The following is a 23,923-nucleotide window of genomic DNA, read 5'->3' on the forward strand; positions in this document are numbered from 1 at the left end:
ATAAGGATCATGGAAGAAAAAATAGGGACAATGCTAGGAGCCCTAATACATGGCATAAACACAATATGAACCATAAGTAACAATGCACAAGCACCAGAAAAGAGACTAGATAAATGGGAGCTCCTAAAAATCAAACACTTATGCTCATCAAAAGACTTCACCAAAAGAATCAAAAGACAACCTACAGACTGGGAAACAATTTTTGACTATGACAATCTGATTAGCATCTAATCTGTAAAATCTACAAGATACTGCAAAACCTCAACAACAAAAAGACAAATAACCTAATTAAAAAATGGGCAAAGGATATGAACATGCACTTCACCAAAGAAGATATTCAGACAGCTAACAGACACATGAAGAAATGCTCACGGTCATTAGCCATTAGAGAAATGCAGATCAAAACCACAATGAGGTATCATCTCACCCCAAGAAGGCTAGCATTAATCCAAAAAACACAAAATAACAAATGCTGGAGAGGTTGTGGAGAACTGGAACACTTATACACTGTTGGTGGGAATGTTCAATGGTACAACCACTTTGGAAATTCATTTCACTTCCTTAAAAAGCTAGAAATAGAAGTACCATACGATCCAGCAATCCTGCTCCTTGGAATATATCCTAGAGAAATAACAGCTGTCACACGAATAGATATATGCACACACACCCATGTTCATTGAAGCACTGTTCACAACAGCAAAAAGACAGAAACAACCTAGGTGCCCATCAACAGAAGAATGGATAAACAAATCATGGTATACCCACACAAAGGAATACTATGCAACCATAAAGAACAACAACGAAGCCATGAAACATCTTATAAAGTGGAGGAAGCTGGAGGTCATTATGCTGAGTGACTTTAGTCAGTCACAGAAGGACAAATATTGTATAAGACCACTATTATAAGAACGCAAGAAAAGGTTTAAACACGGAAGAAAACATTCTTTGATGGTTACGAGGGTGGTGAGGGAGAGTGAGGGTTATTCACTAACCAGATAGTAGATAAGAATTATCTTAGGTGATCGGAAGGACAGCAAACACTCCAGGGGAAGTCAGCACAACTGGACTAAACCAAAGCTAAGAAGTTTCCTCGATACAATCAAACACTTTGAGGGACAGAGTAGCAGGTGTAGGAGTATGGGGACCATGCTTTCAGGGGACATCTAGGTCAACTGGCATAACAAAGCTTATTAAGAAAATGTTCTGCATCCTACTTTGGTGAGTGGCGTCTGGGGTCTTAAAAGCTTGCAAGCGGCCACGTAAGATGCATCAATTGGTCCCAACAACTTGGAGTAAAGGAGAATGAAGAACACCAAAGACACAAGGAAAGTATCAGCCCAAGACACAGAAAGGGCCACATAAACCAGAGACTTCATCAGCCTGAGACCAGAAGAACTAGTTGGTGCCTAGCTACCACAAATGACCTCCCTGACAGGGAACACAACAGAGAGTCCCGGATGGAGCAGGAGAAAGGTGGGGTGCAGAACTCAAATTCTAGTAAGAAGACCAGACTTAATGGTCTGACTGAGACTGGAGGAACCCTGGAAAGCATGGCCCCTGGATTCTCTATCAGCCCAGAACTAACACAATCTCCGAGGCCAACTCTTCAGACAGGGATTGGACTGGACTGTGGGACATAAAGTAATACTTGTGAGGAGTGTGTCTCTTAGCTTAAGTAGATACAAGAGACTAAACGGGCAGCGTCTGTCCGGAGATGAGATGGAAAGGTAGAGAGGGTTAGGAGCTAGTTGAAGGGACATGGGGAATCAAGGGTGTAAAGGAGGAGTGTGCTGTCACAGTACGGGGAGAGCAATTAGAGCCACATAACAAAGTAGGTATAAATTTTTGTATGGGAAAAAATGAAAAATAATTAAAAAAAAAAAGAAAGTCACATTGCTAAGGTCAGTGAAGGGGGGTGATTGTCTTAAATGCTGCAAAGAGGTCAGTGAGGGAGCCTGACAAGTTATCCCTGGATTTGAAAGGAGCAAGTCATTGAGAGAAGTCAACAGAGTCACTGAAATAGAATCCCGTCTTCAGAGAACTGAAGTATGAGGTGAGAAGGCAGAACTAGAAAGTCAAGTATTTTTTTTAAAAAGTTTGATCATGAAATGGAAGAAAGATAAGACGGCAGGTAGACTGAGGGAGAAGTGGGGCAAAATTTATTGGGAGGACTGAGGAAGACTTCAGCAACTTTATAGGGTGAGGGGAGGGAGACAATAGAATGGGAAAGACTGAAATTTTGAAAAATAATAGGTAATTAATGAAGTAAGATTCTAGAGAAGGCAGAAAGGATTAGGATCAAAAGCACAGGTGGACGAAGCACAGGTAGGTGAAGATTTAACGAAAGTAAAAGAGAGGAAGCTGAGAAAATTCTTTCTAGATTCTATTTTCTAGGGGAAATAGAAGGTAGGATTTTGCTGGCAATGAAGGCATCATGGACAAGGAAGGGACTTGAGAAGAGTATATAGGTCTGGAACAGACGCTATGAGGAACAGTGTAAATGAAAGAATTGCCAAAGCAGCATCAGAAGCCTGGCTGAGATTTGCATTTGTAATAGGTTCATTATTAAACAAATGATTTTTTTCACCCCAGCAACCCCTATCAGCCTAAGAGTAGAAGCAAAGCCAATGAACACGCTGAATGAAAAAATGGACTGATTCAGAGCTGAATATTGGCAAGATGGGGGTTTTAATAGAGAATTGAGGATGTTGGGGCATATTGGGGGTGCAACATAAACCAAAGACTGACACCGTCAGTCTTGAAAGATTAGTAGTGACACTGAACGGTAAAGAACAAAACTATGAAATAGCTTGGGGTTTTAGAAAGATAATCCAGGTCATAAGACAAGTCAACAGAGGGATGACAACAGCAGTTGAGGAGGGTTGGCAGGATGTTTTGTACTCATAGTTTAGGCAAGAGTTCGGGGAATTTGTATTAGCAAAGTCTAAGAAGTATTGTTGAATCAGAGTTTGGGCAATTGAGAAGACAGCACTTTTAATCTGAGCTGATTGGTGGACCTGTGGCCCAAGGATAAAAGAATCTTTTTTTCAGTAATGATTCAGAAAACAGAAATAGCTCAGCCTTGGATTGGAGACAAAAACTAGGGATGTACTAGAAAATAATGAGAGTGACCCATAAGATTAGGCAACACAAGGATCTGGTCTCCTTGGGGATGAAACAGGGAGGGCCTGTGCCAGATAAAATAATGTCATAAGCAAGAGTAAAGGAGCAAAGTGATCCAACATTATGTATCTGTAACTGGGTGATACAAATGGTTAAGTGCTTGACTACTAACCAAAAGGTTGGTAGTTCAAACCTACTCAGAGGTGCCTCGGAAGAAAGGCCAGGTGATCTGCTTCCAAAAGGTCACAGCCTTAAAAACCCTATTGAATGGTTCTGCTCTACACACATGGGTCATGAGTCATAATTGAATTGACTTGACAGCAATTGGTTAACTTACCTAGTTTACACGCAAACAACAGATTATAAACAGATAACATAAAATGCCTTTTATTAAGGGCTGGGAATTGTGCCCAAAATTAACATTCATTTATTAATTTAATCCTTACAACAACCCTGTGAGAGAGATATTGTTCTTATCTCCCATTCTACAGATGAGAATATTGTGGCTTAGAGAAGCAAAGTAATTTGCCCATTGTTAAAAAGTGTAATATCATAAGCATTCGAAGTTTGTGCCTTGAGAATCTCCTGCACTGAAGTAAAAGTTTTGAACAGAAATTCTTCTAGAATTTCCTAGAGCCTTGGCTAGGCACTGGCAACAAAAAGTAGCAAATGGCAATAAAGTCCAAATAGATAAGTCTGTCCTTTGGAGATTGCCTGTGTCACCACAGTGTACCTGGCATGTCTCTCACTCCCCCAAACTCTGGAAACCAGCATTTCTGTCACACAAGAGAAATAATTCAGTCCTGAAACCTGTATCTTTCAGAATCGATCATCTAGCCTCAACTGCAATTAGTGCTATTTATTAAATGATTATTAGGCACTTGTACTTTTAGACAAAAAAATTACATATAAACCCACTCAAAAACACAGTCACTTGCAACAGCCTCAGATAACAAGGCTTGTACTATGTCTTCTTACCCTTTCTGTTTTATCTGCACAGAAGAGTCGTGTGTGATGTCTTTTCTGCACCACAATATAGGTTATTCCTGGCCGGTAATCTTCTTCCAAGCTAATGCATGCCTTTCGAATTGCTATTAGTTCCGGCCAAGCTACCTAGGAGTTAGAAATGGAATTATATTTAACTGAGAACTCTCCTAGCATCTCTCAGATCTGATTTTCCCATGGTAGCAGGTGGGAGGAAGTTCCATCTGACTCTTAGAAGCCCCAAAGAGCAACATTGGAATAATGAAAGAGTACCTGTTTCATTTGTCCCTCAGATACGCCTCCACGGTAATAGATGATCCGAGTGGGTTTGAAGCGGGTAGATTTGTAAAACTGGATCAGCAGCTCTCGCACCATGTTAGTAAGGTCCTGGATTACCTCCTGACTGTAGAGGAGCTCCTGAGAGATCTCCTGACGGGAGGTCTGCACCCGAACGGTGGCACAGTACCGGCTGGGGTGGCCATCCATACTGCCAACGACAGCAGCAATGGAGGGCTTCTTCCCATCCCCCGCAGGGGGGTGCGTGACATCCGCTCCCAGGAAAATGACGGGCTGCTGGAACACCGAGGGCCTGCTCAGATTTAAGGAGATGTTGCTGCTATCAGACACACACACGAAAATGTTCGGGTTTAGTAAACTCACCAGATATAATCACAGATATAATCTCATAAAAGAGAATAAAGACTTGTACCCACTGGGAAACAACTTTAAGACACACAAAGTACGTGTATAAGGAGCCCTGCTGGCGCAGTGCTTAAGTGCTTGCCTACTAATTGAAAGGTCAGTGGTTCAAACCCACCAGCTGATCTGAGGAAGAAAGAGTGGCAGTGGGTCACTTTCTATGAGTCAGAATCGACTCAGTGACAATGGGCTTGGTTTTCTTTTTTTTGGCAAGCATCTGTGCAACCAAATACAATGAATCTGAACTGTCTGAAGAAGTGAACATGGCTCTTCTATAATACTAGGAAGGGGAGATTAAAAAAACAAAAAACAAAAACCTAACTCAAATTTAACAAACTCTCAATGTGTGAAGAGAAAAACCTCCCAGCACAGTATCCCTTGGTATCAGTTTCTACAACTGATACTGAATTGCAGAACGTACATGGAACTGAAAACAAGCACTTTAAAAAATTATTTGACAGTATCTATTAACGCTAAATACATGTATTCTCTATAATTCAGCAATTCCACTCCTGACCTATAGATACATACAGGAGAAAGAGTGCTTGAGTTCACCAAAAATGTAAAAGAATTGTGCAATGAATATACAAGAATACCCATCAGTGGTAGAACAGATTAAAATTTTGTGTTATATTCATATAATGAAATAATATACAGTGATGAAAAAGAATAAACTACTACTAAATGCAACAACATGAATGAATCTCACAGTCACAATGTCGAGCAAAAGAAGACAGACACATACTGTACGACTCCATTTATATGAAGTTTGAAAACAGGCAAAACTAATCTAAGACGCTAGAGGTCAGGATAGTGGCTATCTTTGGGGATTTTCTATTGAGAGGGCCCACAGAAAACCTGATGGGGTGCTGGAAATATTCTATATATTAATCTGGGTATTGGTTACATGGGTGTATACATATGTAAGAAAAAGTAATTGAAATGTATACTTGAGATTTGTGAGCTTTACTGTACATTCTGTAAATTATTATTAGCCGCCACGGAGTTTGCCCCCGACTCATGGTGATCCCACGCACAACAGCATCAGACTGTTGTGATGCATAGGGTTTTCATTGGCTGATTTTTTCGGAAGTAGATCACCAGACCTTTCTTCCTCGTCTGTCTTAGTCTGGAAGCTCTGCTAAAATCTGTTCAGCCTCATAGCAACACACTAGCCTCCACTGTCTGACAGGTGGTGGCTGTGCTTGAGGTGCAGTGGTCAGAAAATGAACCTGGGTCTCCCGTATGGAAGGTGAGAACGCTACCACTGAACCACCGCCCCCATTATGTAAGTCAGATTTTAGTAAAACAGGAGGAAAAACAGAGTTAAGACTCTTACCTTTGATGAGGTACAAGCACATTGTTAATTCCTCCGAGCTTTGCATTTATCTTCAGGCAAAGATTGGAAAGGGTTTGGGGTGAGGTCTTCACTACATTTTTTACTTGGACACACTGTGTGGCCATGCCCAGGAGGGTATCTCCAACGCGTTTCACCTCCGCTACAAAAATTAATTAATTAATTTTAAAATGTTTAAATATTTTCCAAATTATTAAGAGCAAAGGGAAAAAAAAAATCACACGTTAACTTTACAGAGTGCCTACTATATACTGTACACTGTGCTAGATGCTTCTCTTTTGTCAGCTCTTTCATCTACTAAACCCCCAGGGCAATTTTTTTTTTTTTTTTACCCCAGTTTAGATAGGCCCTCTTCCCTCTCCTTTTCTTCCCTCCTGCAGGCCTTGAAGCCAGCCTGTTTCCTTTATTCTCTGGTGCTGGCTGCCACCACTCGCTGGATTCCTTGAGGTTCCTTTTCCCACGTGACTGTTCTGGCAAAGGAACCAGTTTTCCCAGCCCCTCCCTCTCAGTAGACACACCAGCCTTTTGAATTCTAAAAGTTGTTTTTCCCCCTCTAGAAACTAGGGATAAACAAAAGGTAACAAAAGAAGCAAATACAGAGAAGGTTGAAGAAATTTTATGAAGTTCTAGCTGCTGGTCTGTAGTTGCTAAATCCCTTACTTAGGTGATAGCCAAAAGAACTTTGTATCATTCTTATAATAGACACAAACTAAACAGATCCTTTTCTGGAAGTGTCAGGCTCTCCCACTCTGATATTCCTAAGTACTTTTCACCAAGCATGTCCAGTTCTCCCTGCTCTGGACCTCTGGGTAGGATTGCATTGCATTTCCTGCCCCTCATCCCCACTCCCCCAACCCAGGCTGGTAGGGCCATAAGGCTAGTTACGGCCAAGCTGTTGCAGATGTTTAGACCCTCCAGAGCTCTCCTTTCCCTCTGGCTTGGGGCCAACAATTTTCCAAATAGCAGCTGCTCTGCCAGTATGGGTCCAGGAGTAAGAATGGCATGATAACATGGAGCAGAGCCCCATCTACCCTCAATGGACACATAACAAGAATGAAAAATCAACCCCTGTTGCTTTGAGCCACTTAAAGTTTGAGGCTGTTTGTTATAACCTAGTTTATCCTGACTGTTACACCTACTATTTGTTACTCAGCATTAAACAGGGTCCATACCATATACTGGTGTCTTCCCGGGCAAGATAACTACGATTAGCTGCAGGCCCACATATGTCATTTTCAGATGCTTAAACATGGGCTCCACGCTGTCTGCACCTTGTGCGTACTTGCAGAAACACGGCTGACCCTGGATGGGCATTCCTGCATCCTTGGAGATTTTACGTAGCTGGTCAGTGAAACTTCTGTTAAAATAGAACCAGTGGCACAGTGCTTTTATTACAGAGTACATTTGAGGGCTCTAGCCTATGTTTTAGGGCTTTAACCAAAATTAAAAAAAAATTTTCCTGGTTGCCAAAAAAAGACAAGCAGTTGTATCACTACAATTATAGCAGAGAAGAATCTGTATTATTAAGCTATCAAATTATCATTTTTAATTTTTAAATAATTATATCTCAGCTGGGCCTTGGGGACTAGAATAGCATGGCTGTTTAAAACTTTCAAATCAGTAATTCCAGAGTAAAGAAAAGCAAGGTCAAAAGTTACTAAAATAGTTGGGTAAGCTTATGCTTACCTGACAACACAGAAATACGCTGTCACGAAATGAGTGTGTTTAGGTTACATTCAGACTTGTAACAGATTTGGTTCAATAGAAATGACAAAAGAAATCATCACACCTGTACACCAATGTTCACTGCTGCATTTTTCACAATAGCCAAAATGTGTAAACAACCGAAATATCCATCAACAGATGAATGGACAAACAAAACGTGGTATATACATACAACGGAATACGACTGAGCCATAAAGAGAAATGAAGTCCTGATGCACGCCACTACGTGGATGAACGTTGAAAATATTATGCTGAGTGAAATAAATCAGTCACAAAAGGACAAATAGTGTATGATCTCGCTTATATGAAATAAGCAAAGACACGGAAACCAAACATTATTAGTGGTTACCAGGGTTGGGGGAGAGGGGAGTTTTTCTTAGGGGGCATTGAGTTTATGTTAATAGTGGTGAAATAATTTGGAAAAAGATAGCGAGAATGGTTGCACAACTTGAAGAATGTAATCAATATCATTGAATTACATACATGTAGAAACTGTTGGAAAAAATAAACCACCACTTAAAAAAAGTAAAATTCATTTTGAAGTTGAAAATTTTGGACTTAAGAAGTTACTTCTACTATGTTTAAAGCTTTCAGAATAATTTTTTTTGTGCATTTGCCAATATTTTATAGGATTCTTTAATTTTCATCCCCATTCCCTTTTCTTGCCTTGATTTTTCCACTCTTCTCACTAACTTCCATTATATAGATAGCTACATCTGTAAGATGTGAGCCACTAATCTTAGTCAGTGACCCTGCAGCTAAACAAGCTCACAAGTAAATTATACTGATTAAAAATAAACTAGTTTTTATCTTAGCTGAAAAGATACAATTAATATCAAAGGAGATGAGCTGTGGAAGCTTCATCAAGAACTCAAGAATCTGCCAACCAGCACTGACCACTTCAGGTTTGTGAGTCACACATTTCTGCTCTGAATGTAAGGAAGCTGAGTCAGATTCTTAATGTAATTCCCAAGTTTGAAATCTGAAACATACAAGGTCATTTTCATATAGCCAGATGGTATCACTACAGGAGTCGGGGATTTAGTTCCAGGGTACACGGTACATCACATCAAAGACGTCATTTCATAGCAATACGAAGATACTCACTTTAGTAAATCTTCCCTACATTGTTTCTGAGGTGCAAAACAAGCAACTGCCCAAACTTTAATTTCAATGCCAGCATAAAACTGCTTTCCTCGCATATCCCAGACACCCTGGTTGGGTGTGGCTACTGTTTTATTCTTAAAAAAAGAAAGAAAGAAAGACATTATAATCCAAGACCATTTTAACATTGGCAGCGGATAAACAAAACTCTTATTGGTATCAGCCAAAAGAAAACAAGTAATAATGACCAAAACTAACGGTAAATTCAGTGTGTTATTCTGCTTTTAAACTGGTTGTAGAAGAAGCTTACTTAATAAAATAAAAAGCTTACCCGGCCTCCATATTGCAGCATTGGTGCTGGGAGCACCCGGCCCGTGAGCTCTGTCATTTCATTGTGGACAACAATACCAAATTCTTTAAGGTATGGATCAGGTCCACCCACCATGCTGTTACTCTTCACCTAAAGAACAGGAAAGCCTGCACATATAAAAACCAAAAAGTAACTGTGTCCCATCAGGAGTTTTCTTTTTTTTTCCTCTGAAAGCTAGCTTATTTTGAAGACCATGCCTTACTGACCAGTCTGCTGATTTCTTCCTGTCTGTCAGGAGCAGATCTTGCGGTTGCTTTGATCATTGTGGAAGTCTGATTGTCTGTGAGCTTCTTTATACATCGCTGTCCTGCCACTATATTACAGACCTACCAAGAGGCAAAGAGAAATTGGTTTCTATATTTTAGGCCATTGCCATACTGTATTTTACATGCCCCATTTCCAGTAAAATGAAAATTCTGTTACACAGTGAAGTTATATGCCCAAAATGTTTTAGGAATTAGTACCAAATTCTGCCACTAATTTAGAACACACTTTTTTTTTTTTTTAACTTATTCAAAAGATTGGCTGATTGGCGAAAAAAAAATTAGCTTACCTCAAGTGGCAAGTATGTATGTTTTTGTTCTTGTCCCACTTGGAGACAGGGAAGATGGGGGTATTTCAGCTGCAGACTATACTTTTGTTTAAAATATTGAGCTACTGTACATTCCATAGCTTGACCATTTTCTAGCTGTAAAGGAAATCTATAGGAGAGAATGTCTCTTTAGAAATTTCTTCAAATTCTATTTTTTTAAGAAAACAAACAACCTACTAACATTTTCTACCAGTCAGTTAAAAAACAAAGTCAAACTATCTGAGCATTTTCACTGAAATTTTAGAATTTAATCAGAACAGTGGTTCTGTTGGAATTTTCCATGTTTGTTGAAGTTAGGATGAGAAAATTTGTAAATTAAAATTTTTTAAAGAACTTGAAACAAGAAGCTGAAGAACCAAAAAATATACAGACAGTAGAGGTCAGGTAATATAGATAAGAATAAAACCTCTTGCTGGTTTCTTAAAGATATTGTAACTCAAATAAGGACTGAGAGTCATCCACATAGTACTTGTGTCTGTTTAACAGAGCTTTTCGTAAAATGAGTGTAGCATAGTTATTGGGATCACATTTTCAGATCCCCAAACCAGGACAAATCCATGTAGATTGGCGGCAACAAGACCATACATGAAATTGAGACTGTGCCAGGATATCTCGTATAAACTGGGGACCATGATCTAAAAGATTCTTTATTTAGCTCTTCTAGTGGGTGAACTTTCCTAAATACTTGGCACAATGATAACTTTAAGGCTGCTTTTGTAACTGTTACAGCTCCCATGAGGTAACAATGCAGGAAGGATCATCTATGTGATATTTAAATCTATGTGCTTTTAAACTTTGTGCAAAGATTATATAGGTCTCTAAATCTACATTTTTTATAGGATTATGTGAAGTAATTAAATAATGAAAAAGGCACAGTTCTTGAAACAAATGTTACAGTTCTCAATAGTGACTTCGTAAGATTTTGGTAACATTTTCCTAGAAAATGAAGTCAATGGTATAATTTGAACTAGATATAGAATTTCACCTCATAACTCTTAAGAAATTCATGTAACGCGTACATGAGGTGATGCTGAAGAATTTACTCAAATCAGACTGAATAAATACACCTCACTCACCCAGAGGTCACAAAAAAACTTCAACTATCTAAAACAAAGTCCTCCAGGTAATTCTGGTACATACTTAAGTGTGAAAATTGAGAACCACTGATCTAAAACAAAGACTACAACATAAGTAAAAAAAGGGGGGGGGGGCTCTAAGCAACCAAAATAATGTAAAGTTTATATATTTAAGTTCACACCCTTTACTCAGAGAGTTAATATTTGCATGTATGTCAGACATGAGCTTAATGATGTTGATTATAAGAATAAAACATACATATATGGTAATTTAAAAAGCACTTTCATATATATTGCCTCCCTCAGGCATAGCTCACAGTGGAACGGAAGTTGGGTGATTAGAAAAATGAGATTGAGGACGTAGAAAGAATGCACCGCTAAAAGCATGCCATACACACTGACAGAGGGAAGAAGTGAGAGCTAGCTACAAAGGGAAGGGGGAAAATCTACACAAAAACTCAAAAGCAGTGTATGTCTTTGCGTGACAACCTTTTATGACTTACAAGCCTTACTAGACCCTGAAGGTCCTATATTAAGAATTACAACAGTATCATAAATAACACTTATAATGATAACTCTGCATCCATAAGTAAAAGTTGATCTATATTTAGCATACTCTGTTTGAGAGGTGAATCAATTAAAGGCAGGCAATAAGTTTTATAAATATCTCTATCAAAAATATGCAAAATATTTTTAAAGCTGTTGGTGCTTTAAGTGAAGACCTCAGTGATCTTGAAAATTACAGCACAGGATACTAATTTCTCTAAGGATTACAGTAGCTTCACTCTGTTACCAAATATGTAGTGGTATATTTTTAGATGTGGTTAACATACGTTTGATGACTGGCTGGCCGTCTAGTCACATTACAGACTCGATACTTTCGTTTCATCTGTCCACAGTGGGTCACCTCAACTTTAAGACCTGAAGTTAAAAAAAAAAGAAAAAAAAGGCAAAACATCAGTATTAGTTAAAATCATAGTGGCAAAAAGAGATTCATGCATGACACTGTACTGGAAAAAAGCTGCAAAGATATGGGGAAAATTTCATCTTCTGTGGGCAAAAGGCATCAGCTAAACAAGAAATTAGAACCTAGATAACTTGAGGTGCTCATCCTACTTTATTAATCCATTCAATAAATATTTATTAAGCATCTGGCCATATATATATATATTCTGGCAAGGAGCCTTAGTGGTGCAGTAGTCAAGTTGCTTCGCTGCTAACCAAAAGGTCGGCAGCTTGAACTTACCAGTCACTCTGAGGGAGAAAGATGTGACAGTCTGTTTCCGTAAAGATTACAGCTTTGGAAGCCCTATGGGGCAGTTCTACTCTGTCCTACAGAGTTGTTATGAGTCAGAATCGACTTGATGGCAACGGGTTTGGTTTTTGGTTTGGTATGCTCTGGCACTTATTCTAGGGTCTGGAGACAGCCCTTATGAAACTTACATTCTAGTGAGAGAAGATAGCTAATAACAAGTAAATAAGAAAAGAAATTCCAAAAGGAGACTAAATAAACTTGTGTTGTTTTATTAAGATGGAAGTTTTTAAATAGGTAAGGGTAACATTTACTGAGTGCCATATATGTGCCAAGTACTGTGCTACACGCTTTATAAACCTAATTGCATTTAATTCTCCCAACAACCCTATAAGATGTATATTCTTAACTTTATTTTATAGATGAATAAACTAAGGCTCATAGTGCTTAAGTAACTTGCCCAAGGCCCCACTGCCTGGGCTGGATGGAAGCCCAGGTCTGTCTAACTCCAAAGCCCATGCTCCTGGAACAACGCTGAGCTGCCTGTCCGAGAGTGCATTAATGCAAACACCTACCTCTGATTTCTTTGGTAAACTTGACTCGCTGGGAGTCTGTTAGTGGCTTGGTCTGTTCATTGATGTTCTGAATGTCTAAAACCTCACACATGAACTCAATGATAGGCTGAGCCCGGTAGAAAGCAGTTGCAGATACTAACAAACAGAGAGGAGAGGAAGGATACTTAGCTTCAGGGAAAGGAGAAGGACCAAAAAAAAAAAAAAAAAACAGTCAAGAGTACAGTTTAGAGAGTTCCATCATACCATCAATATTGAGCATCATATTCCACATAGCAGGTCTCACAGACTGATGAAAGCCAAACCAAACCTCCCTGCCCCCTCCCAGAGGGTGGTAGTAACCTTCAGGAGGTGAGAAAAAGGAACGGCCCACCGGAGTATACCTGAAGAAATAAAGAGTTTGCACGTTTCACAATAAAAAATTGAAAGGTCTTTCATTTCATTCTCAACTTCATGAACTGAAACAAAGCTTGAAATACAACATACACAGAACTTTTCAATGGCTCCATACAACCTCCCAAAAACTTCTGACATTTGTGGAAAAGAATTCAAACCAAGGTACTAACCTCATAGAGGGAAGGTGTCTTGTGATAACTTCAAGTGCTTGTACTGAGTCATCTGGGACTTCATTCAAGTGTCCAGCCAAAGCTTCTAAAAGTAACTGAAGGCTCACAACTGACACCCACTGAACAGACACTTTAAAGGTTTGATCTTTACCCTCACCTGGAAGGGTCACCTCCATATCAACCTACGGAAAAAAATACATATACACACACTTACAAAGGCTGTGGGAAAGATCCCAGGAATATTCAATATGGTATATGCATAAGAATGTTTAAAATTTTCTGCAATTGTAAAACATTGGAAACAACCTAAAGTGCCCATATGGAATCTTACGCAATAGTTAAAAAATCAGGTAGATCTAAATGTACAGAGATGGAAAGATCTCCCAGACATATTGTTAAATGAAGAAACTAATCATAGAGAAATATGCAGAGAGAGAGAGAAAAACAGAGAATATACATAGCCAATACAATACACATAAAAATATCTGAAAGGCTACATACCAAACTGTTATCAGCAGTTTCCTCTGAAAAGAAAAATGGAATTGAGGGGTGCAGGAAGGTGGAGGAGGCAGGAAACCACAACATTTCTAAATTGTCTGAATAGGTTTAAATGAGCATATATTCATGTATTACTTTTCTAAATTTAAAAGTAAATATTTTTAAAGTTATTGTGCTCAAAAAGTTAAACACAGAATTACCATATTACCCAGCAATTCCACTCCTAGCTATACAACCCAAAGAATTTAAAACAGTGACTCAAATAGATATTTGTGCTCCAATGTTCCTAGCAGCCTTACTCACAAAAGTCAAAATGCAGAAACAACCCAAGTGTCCATCAACTGATGAATGAATAAATAAAATGTTGTATATACATACGACGGAATATTATTCAGCCGTAAAAGGAATGAAGTACTCATAATGGTACAACATGGATGAACCTTGAAAAAATTACGCTAAGTGAATTAAACCAGACACATAAGGACAAATATTATATGATTTTACTTATATGAAGTATCTAGAATAGGCAAATTCATAGACACAGAAAGCAGAATAAACGTTACCAGTGGCTAGAGGAAGAGGGAAGTGGGGGGTGATTGTTTAATGGGCACAGAGTTTCTGTTTGGGATGATGAAAGCATTCTGGAAATAAATAGTGATGACAGTTACACAACAATGTGAATGTACTTAATGCTACTGAATCATACTCTTAAAAATGGTCAAAATGGCACATTTTATGTTATGTATATTTACCACAATAAGAAAATGTAAACAACAACAACAAAGTTATTATGGTGTTGTGAATCTAAACCAAACCTATCTTCCTAAGTGAGTATTATATAATTTTCTATAACTTATAAAAACTCCACTGTTCAGATTCAGGTAGTACTTTAACAATATGAGGAACTCTGGATATATGTAAAGATGGCATAATCAACCTAAATTCTAATGCTCATCTTATCTTCAATCTTTGATTAACCAAGGGACAGAGAATATGCACAGAATAACACAAATCTATCATCACCAAGAGAAACAATTCTAAGAATTAAATTCTTATTAGAAGGGAAGCATTTTTATATGTAATTTCTACTAAATGACTCAAGTCTAATAAACATTTCTTGCTGTTAACACTCACCCTATCCCGTCCAATTGGCAGTGGATGTGCTGTGTACATGTTTCTTTTGCCATCATAGCCAGGCTGTCGATCACCAAATATCTGCATCTTGAAATGCCGCACCATTGTATCTACTACCTCCCTTAACAGTAATGAAGATACTGGCAGTTAGCTTTGTGAAATGGTGAACAGTAAGGAAAGTATCACCATACCTACAGTCGTCTAAATTCAGGGCAAATCTACTCAGAAAGAGTAAAAGTTAAAGTTACAATTGGGTCAAGTAATTAAAAAAAGTAGCTAACTAAAGAAAGGTAGCAACAAGTTAACAAAAGCAACTATGAGATGATAACAGAAGGAGGTTTAAAAAAAAAGGAAAGAGCATAAAACCGATGGCATCCTCTTAAACTCTGGCTTTCTAAAACCCTCTCCTATAATAAACAAAGCTTTATAAGAATAGCCGATCTTGAGTATCGAAATTTGGCATGGATATCCACTACCAAATAGTGATAAGTTTGTTATCAAATCAACATTCTTATTTAAGTATACTGGTTTTGGAAAAGAGAGTGGGCAGGAATTTAGAAATCTGAGGATCAATATATCTAAGATGTATTACACCCAAAAGAACAAGTTAACCACTTTGCCTAATGCTGGTAATCTGCTATTCTGTGTACCGGTTTGTTTGCTTTTTTCTTGTTTGTTTTATTCCACATTGTTGCCAAGAAGTGTAGAGAAAATAATGTTGTAAAATATTCTCATGGAAAAATAATTACTGATGTACTTTATTTCTTTTTAAAATAAAAGCCTTCCTCTCAGTTAAGCATATGTAGCTTTACTTAGGTGTTCTTGCATATATGAAAGATCATACTATATGCAGGCCATGAAATAAACGCAGCTGCAAGGAAAACTGGAGCATACACAGTTATGATATGTCCAGGTATGGACAGACCTGGGTCTGTGAGATTTTGGAATACTAGAGTCAATAAAAAGTCACACATGTGCAGGAGCCCCTGGGTGGTACCAACGGTTAATGTGCTTAGCTGCTAGTTGAAAGGTTGGAAGTCCATCCAGAGAAGCTCATAAGAAAGGCCTGGTGATCTACTTCTGAAAGATAACAGCCATTGAAAACCCTACGCAGCACAGCTCTACTCTGACACACATGGAGTTGCCATGAGATGGAATCGACTCCACAGTAACTGGCTGGTTTTTTATACATATGCAGCCTTACCAACATGAATGAGCTCCATGCATGGGAACCATATCTTAAAAGCCAAAATACATCACAACTAGCTAATGCGTTAATATTACTACAAATGAAATCTGTGGTAGACTCATATGGTAAAGTCACATTCAACTGAAAAAAATTGATGGAAAAATACAGTATCATATATTTTCCATAATAAAGCTAACTTAATAACTGTGCATTCCCATACTGGAAAAGGGTAGACTCTTGCTTTACATTCTTAAATTACAACAATAAAGAGTTTTACAGTGACCAAGATATTTTCACCTCTATTCTCATTTAATCTTCACAATAACCTTGTGAGACAAGTAGAGCTACTATTATTGTCGTCATATTCAAGAGACAAAATAAAAATTCAGAACCGGCAAGGACCTGCCCATGCTAACACAACTGTTAAGTAGCAGAGCTGCATGACCTTGGACAAATTTCTTAATCTTGCACATGTCTGTTTCTACAGTTGTAAAGTATTAATAATAATAATAATACCTACCTCAGAAGGTTGTTATATTAAGTGAATAAATACACATAAAGTATTTAGAATAGTGCTTGTCACAAGATTAGCCTACCTACTCTGGTTAGCTAATAGATATCAGCAATTTTCCTCTATCCTGAATCATCAAAATTTCCCTCCTGACTGGATTATTCTCTCAGCATATAAAGATGCTACAATTTCTCCAATCTTAAAAAAAAATTAAACTTACTTGACCCCACTTCCTTTCTGTCTGAACATCCCATTGCTCTGCTCTTCTCAAAATCCCTTGAAGGAGTTGTCTCTAATTATTCTTCTCCTTTCTCTCTTAAACCTTATCAAGTCAGGCTTTTCCTCCACCACTTTTATCAAGGTCCTCAATGAGCTCCACATTGCTAAATCCATTGCTGCTTGACCATTAGATGACAAATTCTTCCAATTTAAAACATCTTCTTCCCTTGCCTTCAGGACACCACTGTTTACTGGTTTTCTCCTACTCCAATGGTTGTACTTCAAGATCTATCCTGAAGTACAATACTGTCAGTGATAGGATAATATCCCTACGCCCACAAGGAAGCTAGGTTAATGCGACTATTATTCAAATTTATGCACTAACCAATAAGGCCAAATATGAAGAAATTGAAGATTTTTACCAACTCATGCAGTCTGAAATTGATCGAACATGCAATCAAGATGCATTGATAATTACTGATGATTGGAATGCAAAAGTTGGAAACAAAGACGAAGGATCTAGTAGTTGAAAAATATGGCCTTGGTGATAGAAACAATGCCGGAGATCACATGATAGAATTATGTAAGACCAATGACTTCTACATTGCAAATACCTTTTTTCAACAACATAATGGCGACTCTACATGTGGACATCCCCAGATGGAATACACAGGAATCAAATAGACTACATCTGTGGAAAGAGACAATGGAAAAGCTCAATATAATCAGTCAGAACAAGGCCAGGGGCTGACTGTGGAACAGACCATCAATTATTCATATTTAAGTTCAAGTTGAAGTTGAAGAAAATTAGAACAAGCCCACAAGAGCCAAAGTACGACCTTGAGTATATCCCACCTGAATTTAGAGAGATCATCTCAAGACAGATTTGATACACTGAACACTGATAATCAAAGACCAGATGAATTGTGGAATGATATCAAGGACATTATACATGAAGAAAGCAAGAGGTCATTAAAAAGATGGAAAGAAAGAGAAAACCAAAATGGATATCAGAAGAGACTGAAAGTTGCTCTGGAATGTACAGTAGCTAAAGCAAAAGGAAGAAATGATGAAGCAAAAGAGCTGAACAGAAGATTTCAAAGGGCAGATAGAGAAGACAAAGTAAAGTATTATAATGACATGTGCAAAGACCAAGAGATAGAAAACCAAAAGGGAAGAACAAGCTCTGCATTTCTCAAGCTGAAAAAACTGAAGAAAAAATTCAAGCCTCGAGTTGCAATATTGAAGGATTCTACAGGGAAAATATTAAATGACGCAGGAAGCATCAAAAGAAGATGGAAGGAATATAGAGAGTTTGTACCAAGAAGAATTGGTCAACGTTCAAACATTCAGGAGGTAGCATATGATCAGGAACCAATGATACTGAAGAAAGAAGACCAAGCTGCACTGAAGGCATTGGCGAAAAACAAGGCTCTGGGAATTGACACAATACCAGTTAAGATGTTTCAACAAACAGATGCAGCACTGGAAGTGCTCACTCATCTATGCCAAGAAATTTGGAAGACAGCTATCTGGCCAACTGACTGGAAGGGATCCATATTTATGCCTATTCCAAAGAGAGGTGATCCAACAGAAGGAGGAAATTATCATACAATATCATTAATATCACATGCAAGTAAAATTTTGCTGAAGATAGTTCAAAGGTAGCTGCAGCAGTACATTGACAGGGAACTGCCAGAAATTCAAGCCAGATTCAGAGGAGGATGTGGAATGAAGAATATCACCGCTGATGTCAGATGGATCCTGGCTGAAAGCAGAGAATACCAGAAAGATGTTTGCCTGTGTTTTATTAACATGCAAAGGCATTCGACTGTGTGGATCATAACAAATTATGGATAACACTGCAAACAATGGGAATTCCAGAACACTTAATTGTGCTCATGAGGAACCTGTACGTAGATCAAGAGGCAGTCATTCAAATAGATTAAGGGGATACTGCATGGTTTAAAATCAGGAAAGGTATGCACCAGGATTGTTTCATTTCACCATACTTATTCAATCTGTATGCTGAGCAAATAATCCAAGAAGCTGGACTATATGAACGTGGCGTCAAGATTGGAGGAAGACTCATTAACAACCTACGTTATGCAGGTGACACAACCTTGCTTGCTGAAAGTGAAGAGGACTTGAACCACTTACTGATGAAGATCAAAGACCACAGCCTTCAGTATGGATTACACTTCCACATAAAGAAAACAAAAATCTTCACAACTGGACCAACATCATGACAAATGGAGAAAAGATTGAAGTTGTCAAGGATTTCATTTCACTTGGATCCACAATCAACACCCATGGAAGCAGCAGTCAAGAAATCAAACGATGCATTGCATTGGACAAATCTGCTGCAAAAGACCTCTTTAATGTGTTAAAAAGCAGAGATGTCACCTTGAAGACTAGGGTGTACCTGACCCAAGCCATGGTGTTTTCAATCACCTAATATGCATGGGAAAGCTGGACAATGAATAAGGAAGATGGAAGAAGAATTGATGCCTTTGAATTGTGGTGTTGGTAAAGAATACTGAATATACCAGGACTGCCAAAAGAACAAACAAATCTGTCTTGGAAGAAGTACAACCAGAATGCTCCTTAGAAGCAAAGATGGCGAGACTACGTCTCACATACTTTGGACATGTTATCAGGAGGGATCACTCCCTGGAGAAGGATGTCATGCTTGGTAAAGTGGAGGGTCAGCAAAAAAGAGGAAGACCCTCAACGAGATGGATTGACACAGTGGCTGCAACCATGGGCTCAAGCATAGCAACGATCGTGGGGATGGCTCAGGACCGGGCAGTGTTTCCTTCTGTTGTACAAAGAGTCACTGTGAGTCGGAACCAACTGGACGGCACCTAACAACAACAACAATGGCTGCTCAATCCTAGTTTTGCTGCTGATACTTCTCCATCTGCCAGTCTCTAAATATTAGAGTGCCTCAGGGCTCAGTCTTGAAGTCTTATTTTCTCTAATCACACTCACTTCCTACCAGGGCTTTGAACTGGTTCTGCCCAGTTCAGCCAGGGCTGAAAAAGCAAAATCCAAATGGACCCAAATTTTTAAAATGTGAGTGAAACAGAATGATAAGTAGAGGAGGAAAAATTACAGGTTGAAGCCCTGCTAGAAACTTAATCTTCCTCTTAGAAAACAAGGGCAGCATGTGCATTGCATAGCAACCAATCTCTTGACAAGCAGAGTTGGAAACAGCGGTGCCCTGCTCAAAGATGGTGGCCAACTGCGCTGCTTTGAATGTGTGTCACTCTCCACAGTCCTGGCAATAATCCAGTCTCCTGCATCAGGTTCCTGAAAGGGCTCACGTGGCCTCTTCTGAATCTCCCATTTCAGGGCTTCAACTCATACTTGTTCCCGTTTTAAAAATTTGGGTCTGTTCCTATTTTGCTTCATTAACATGACTGAATTGGTTCAAACCAGTTCAAAGCCCTGCTTCCTACATGATCTCATCCCATCTCATGGTTTTACTACCAATATGTTGATGTCTCTCTCAAATATTTGTCGCCAGCCTGGACCTCTTCCCAGAACTCCAGCCTCACATATTCAAATTATTGCTCAATATCTCCTCTAGAGCATCTATAATAGACATCTCAACCTAAGATATCCAAAACTGGTCTACTGATCTGCCACTCCAAAACCTGCTCCTCCCACATTCTTTCCCATCCTAATAAATGGCAAGTCCATTTTCCCACTTGCTCAGGACAAAAACCCTCGAATTGATCATGACTCACGTCTTTCTCTCACATCCCATGTTCAATCCAACAGCAAGTCTTGTTGACACTACTTTCAGAATATTTGTATAATCTGACCACTTCTCATCACTATCCTTTTTACTACCCAGGTCAAAGTAACTATCACTTTTCATCTGAATTATTACAAGTGCCTCCTAATTGATTTTCCTGCTTTCATCCTTACCTGCTTAGGTAAGGATGTGTCCACTTTCAACACAGCTGCCAGGGCAATCCATTAAAAATCTAAATCAATCATCTGTGGCACTGCCTACAAGATTCTGCATGATTAGGGCCCTTTGGAGTTTCTCTAACCTATCACTCTCTCCCTCCTTCTCTCACTCCAGCAATCCAGACCTATTTGCTAATCCTTAAATACACCAAGTAAACTGTTGCCTCTGCCTGGAATATTCTTCAACTATATACTCCTTACTTTTCTTCTCAAATGTCACTTTTCAGTGAGACCTTCCATAACTATATTAAAACCAATTTTATATGAATATAAATACCAATATATCAGTGGTTTGCCCCACTCCCATTCCTTTCTTCCATCCCTGCTTTATTTTTCTCTATAGCACTTATCTCCACTAACAAATAATATGTTTTTTAAATTTATTTGTTTATTTATGGTCTTCTCCTACTACATATAAGCTCCTCAAGGGTAGGAACTTTTACCTGTTTTGTTGTATTCCCAGAGTCTAGAACAATACTTGGCACACCGTAAGCACTCAGTAAAATATTTGCTGAATGACTCAATGTTAGCCATTTACTATGATTGATCTCACAGTCATGATAGCCAAACTATTATGACCTCACATGAGACTGAACTATACCAGAAAGCCAAATTATTGATTTGTAATGATAAAAAAAATCAAACAGCACAAAATATTTCACTCAACAGAAAGAGCATTCTTAGAAAAGCAAGAACCTTAACATCAAAGACTGCTTAAACAACACTGCACAGAATCAGGGAAAAGGAAAGTAGGTGTTCTCAGCATATTGTAAGAATATTTGCTACAGGTCCAAGTGATCACACCTGTATAGTCATCCCATACAGACCCTATCTCTCATCAAGACCCCTCTTGGACAATGCTAGAAATAGAGCTTCTCTCTGAGCTTACTTTCTACAATGCTCCAAGATGATCCTTCTGTCTTTACACTTAACATTTTTTTCATGTCTAATTACAACACTTAACAATAAAATTTGAATTTACAGGTAGTTTTCTTTCCCATGAACACTAACGTCTTCACTTATTTTATAAATTTCTGTTAGCCTGGGTGAATGAAAGAGTGGTCTTTCTTCTCCTTCATTCAGTAACTATTTACTGATTGACCAATGATGTATCCAGCACTCTGCTAGGATCTGTGGAGGATAACCAAGTATGAGACAGCAAACCTGCCATCAAGAAGGTTACTATTTTAGAGAAAAACAAAGACCACATGTTGAAAGAATTTAGAGAACAATATGGGTGTTACCTAATAAATAAATTATATGCATTTAATTGTATAAAATTCTACTTTTTCTAATCCTTACCTGTTGACTCTACGGGGCCGTTTTTCTGGTTTGATATCCACATCATAGTGATACACATCTATTTTAGGAATCTGAACCTGAAAGTGATTGGCTAACAGTCGAATTGGTTTTCCAACAGTCCCAAGGCCAGGACGACGAGGTGGCTGAAACAGGTTGGTTGGAGGCCCTAAGGAGATTGAAAGAATTTGATATGCTATTTATTTGGTCATGAAGGATAATATCCCTTAATAATGACAGCTACAATTATTGAGATATTATTGCTCACCAAACACATGCTGATATAAAGAGTTTGGGGTATCTCTTGACTTAAATTTACGTTTCTAAATATTCTGTCGTTGCTATTATTCTGAATTTGGAGATGTCAAAAGTAGATAGTTTGATGAATTCCTCTCAGATGTAGACTACCATATAAAACCCTTCATGAGCATTAGTATCTCTACAGCTTGGCTTGCAAAATTATGTTGTTGTTGTTAGGTGCCATCCAGTTGGTTCTGACTCACAGCGACCCTATGTACAACAGAACGAAACACTGCCTGATCCTGCGCCATCCTCACAGTCCCTGTCATGCTTGAGCCCATTGTTGCAGCCACGGTGTCAATCCGTCTCATTGAGGGCTTCCTCTTTTTTGCTGACCCTCCACTTTACCAAGCATGACATCCTTCTCCAGGGACTGATCCCTCCTGATAATATGTCCAAAGTATGTGAGACGTAGTCTCGCCATGTTAGCTTCTAAGGAGCATTCTGGTTGTACTTCTTCCAAGACAGAGTTGTTTGTTCTTTTGGCAGTCCGTGGTATATTCAGTATTCTTTACCAACACCACAATTCAAAGGCATCAATTTTTCTTCCATCTTCCTTATTCATTGTCCAGCTTTCTCATGCATACTAGGTGATTGAAAACACCATGGCTTGGGTCAGGTACACCCTAGTCTTCAAGGTGACATCTCTGCTTTTTAACACTTTAAAGAGGTCTTTTGCAGCAGATTTGTCCGATGCAATGGATTGTCTGATTTCTTGACTGCTGCTTCCATGGGTGTTGATTGTGGATCCAAGTAAAATGAAATCCTTGACAACTTCAATCTTTTCTCCGTTTATCATGATGTTGCTTATTGGTCCAGTTGTGAAGATTTTTGTTTTCTTTATGTGGAAGTGTAATCCATACCAAAGGCTGTGGTCTTTGATCTTCATCAGTAAGTGGTTCAAGTTCTCTTCACTTTCAGCAAGCAAGGTTGTGTCATCTGCATAATGTAGGTTGTTAATGAGTCTTCCTCCAATCTTGATGCCATGTTCTTCTGCATACAGTCCAGCTTCTTGGATTATTTGCTCAGGATAAACGTACAGAACTTACATTGAAAGGATACAACCCTCACGCACACCTTTGTGCGTCAGGGTTGCAAAATTATATGCATTTTGAAATAAAACCATCTCTAAACTCTGGGGGTCATCACAGTGTTCAGACTGAAGATGAACCATTAATCCCCCGTAAATTAGCCTGCATTATCATAGGCTGTACTTACAGGAGAGATTAAACAGAAGCGATACTTATCAATTTACTTGCTAATTTTGATAGTGAAACAATACTAGTAATGCCAGCTAGACATTCTGTCTATACTCTGCTTTTTAGAATCTGGGTGATCTAAGATTCTTCTGATCATAAGGTCTGGTTTA

General features: G+C 38.6%; 1 protein-coding gene across 1 annotated transcript in view; it reads right to left on the reverse strand.

Annotated features, from left to right (window-relative positions):
- Nucleotides 1-22,429, reverse strand: part of LOC101345519 (protein argonaute-4) — a 39,380-nt gene extending 16,951 nt beyond the window's left edge. The window contains exons 1-14 of the mRNA XM_004371950.2: nucleotides 22,258-22,429; nucleotides 15,053-15,173; nucleotides 13,421-13,602; nucleotides 13,101-13,237; nucleotides 12,858-12,992; nucleotides 11,864-11,951; nucleotides 9,916-10,063; nucleotides 9,569-9,688; nucleotides 9,324-9,452; nucleotides 8,996-9,129; nucleotides 7,336-7,520; nucleotides 6,146-6,305; nucleotides 4,381-4,696; nucleotides 4,102-4,236 (exon numbers count right to left, since the gene is read on the reverse strand). Coding sequence (XP_004372007.1) covers nucleotides 4,102-4,236; nucleotides 4,381-4,696; nucleotides 6,146-6,305; nucleotides 7,336-7,520; nucleotides 8,996-9,129; nucleotides 9,324-9,452; nucleotides 9,569-9,688; nucleotides 9,916-10,063; nucleotides 11,864-11,951; nucleotides 12,858-12,992; nucleotides 13,101-13,237; nucleotides 13,421-13,602; nucleotides 15,053-15,157 — 1,974 coding nt within the window. The 5' untranslated portion in view covers nucleotides 15,158-15,173; nucleotides 22,258-22,429. The remainder of the gene's footprint in view (nucleotides 1-4,101; nucleotides 4,237-4,380; nucleotides 4,697-6,145; nucleotides 6,306-7,335; nucleotides 7,521-8,995; nucleotides 9,130-9,323; nucleotides 9,453-9,568; nucleotides 9,689-9,915; nucleotides 10,064-11,863; nucleotides 11,952-12,857; nucleotides 12,993-13,100; nucleotides 13,238-13,420; nucleotides 13,603-15,052; nucleotides 15,174-22,257) is intronic.
- Between the last annotated feature and the right edge of the window lie 1,494 nt (nucleotides 22,430-23,923).

The sequence above is a fragment of the Trichechus manatus genome, unplaced genomic scaffold (assembly GCF_000243295.1).
Source record: "Trichechus manatus latirostris isolate Lorelei unplaced genomic scaffold, TriManLat1.0 scaffold00015, whole genome shotgun sequence".
Lineage (NCBI taxonomy): Eukaryota > Metazoa > Chordata > Mammalia > Sirenia > Trichechidae > Trichechus > Trichechus manatus.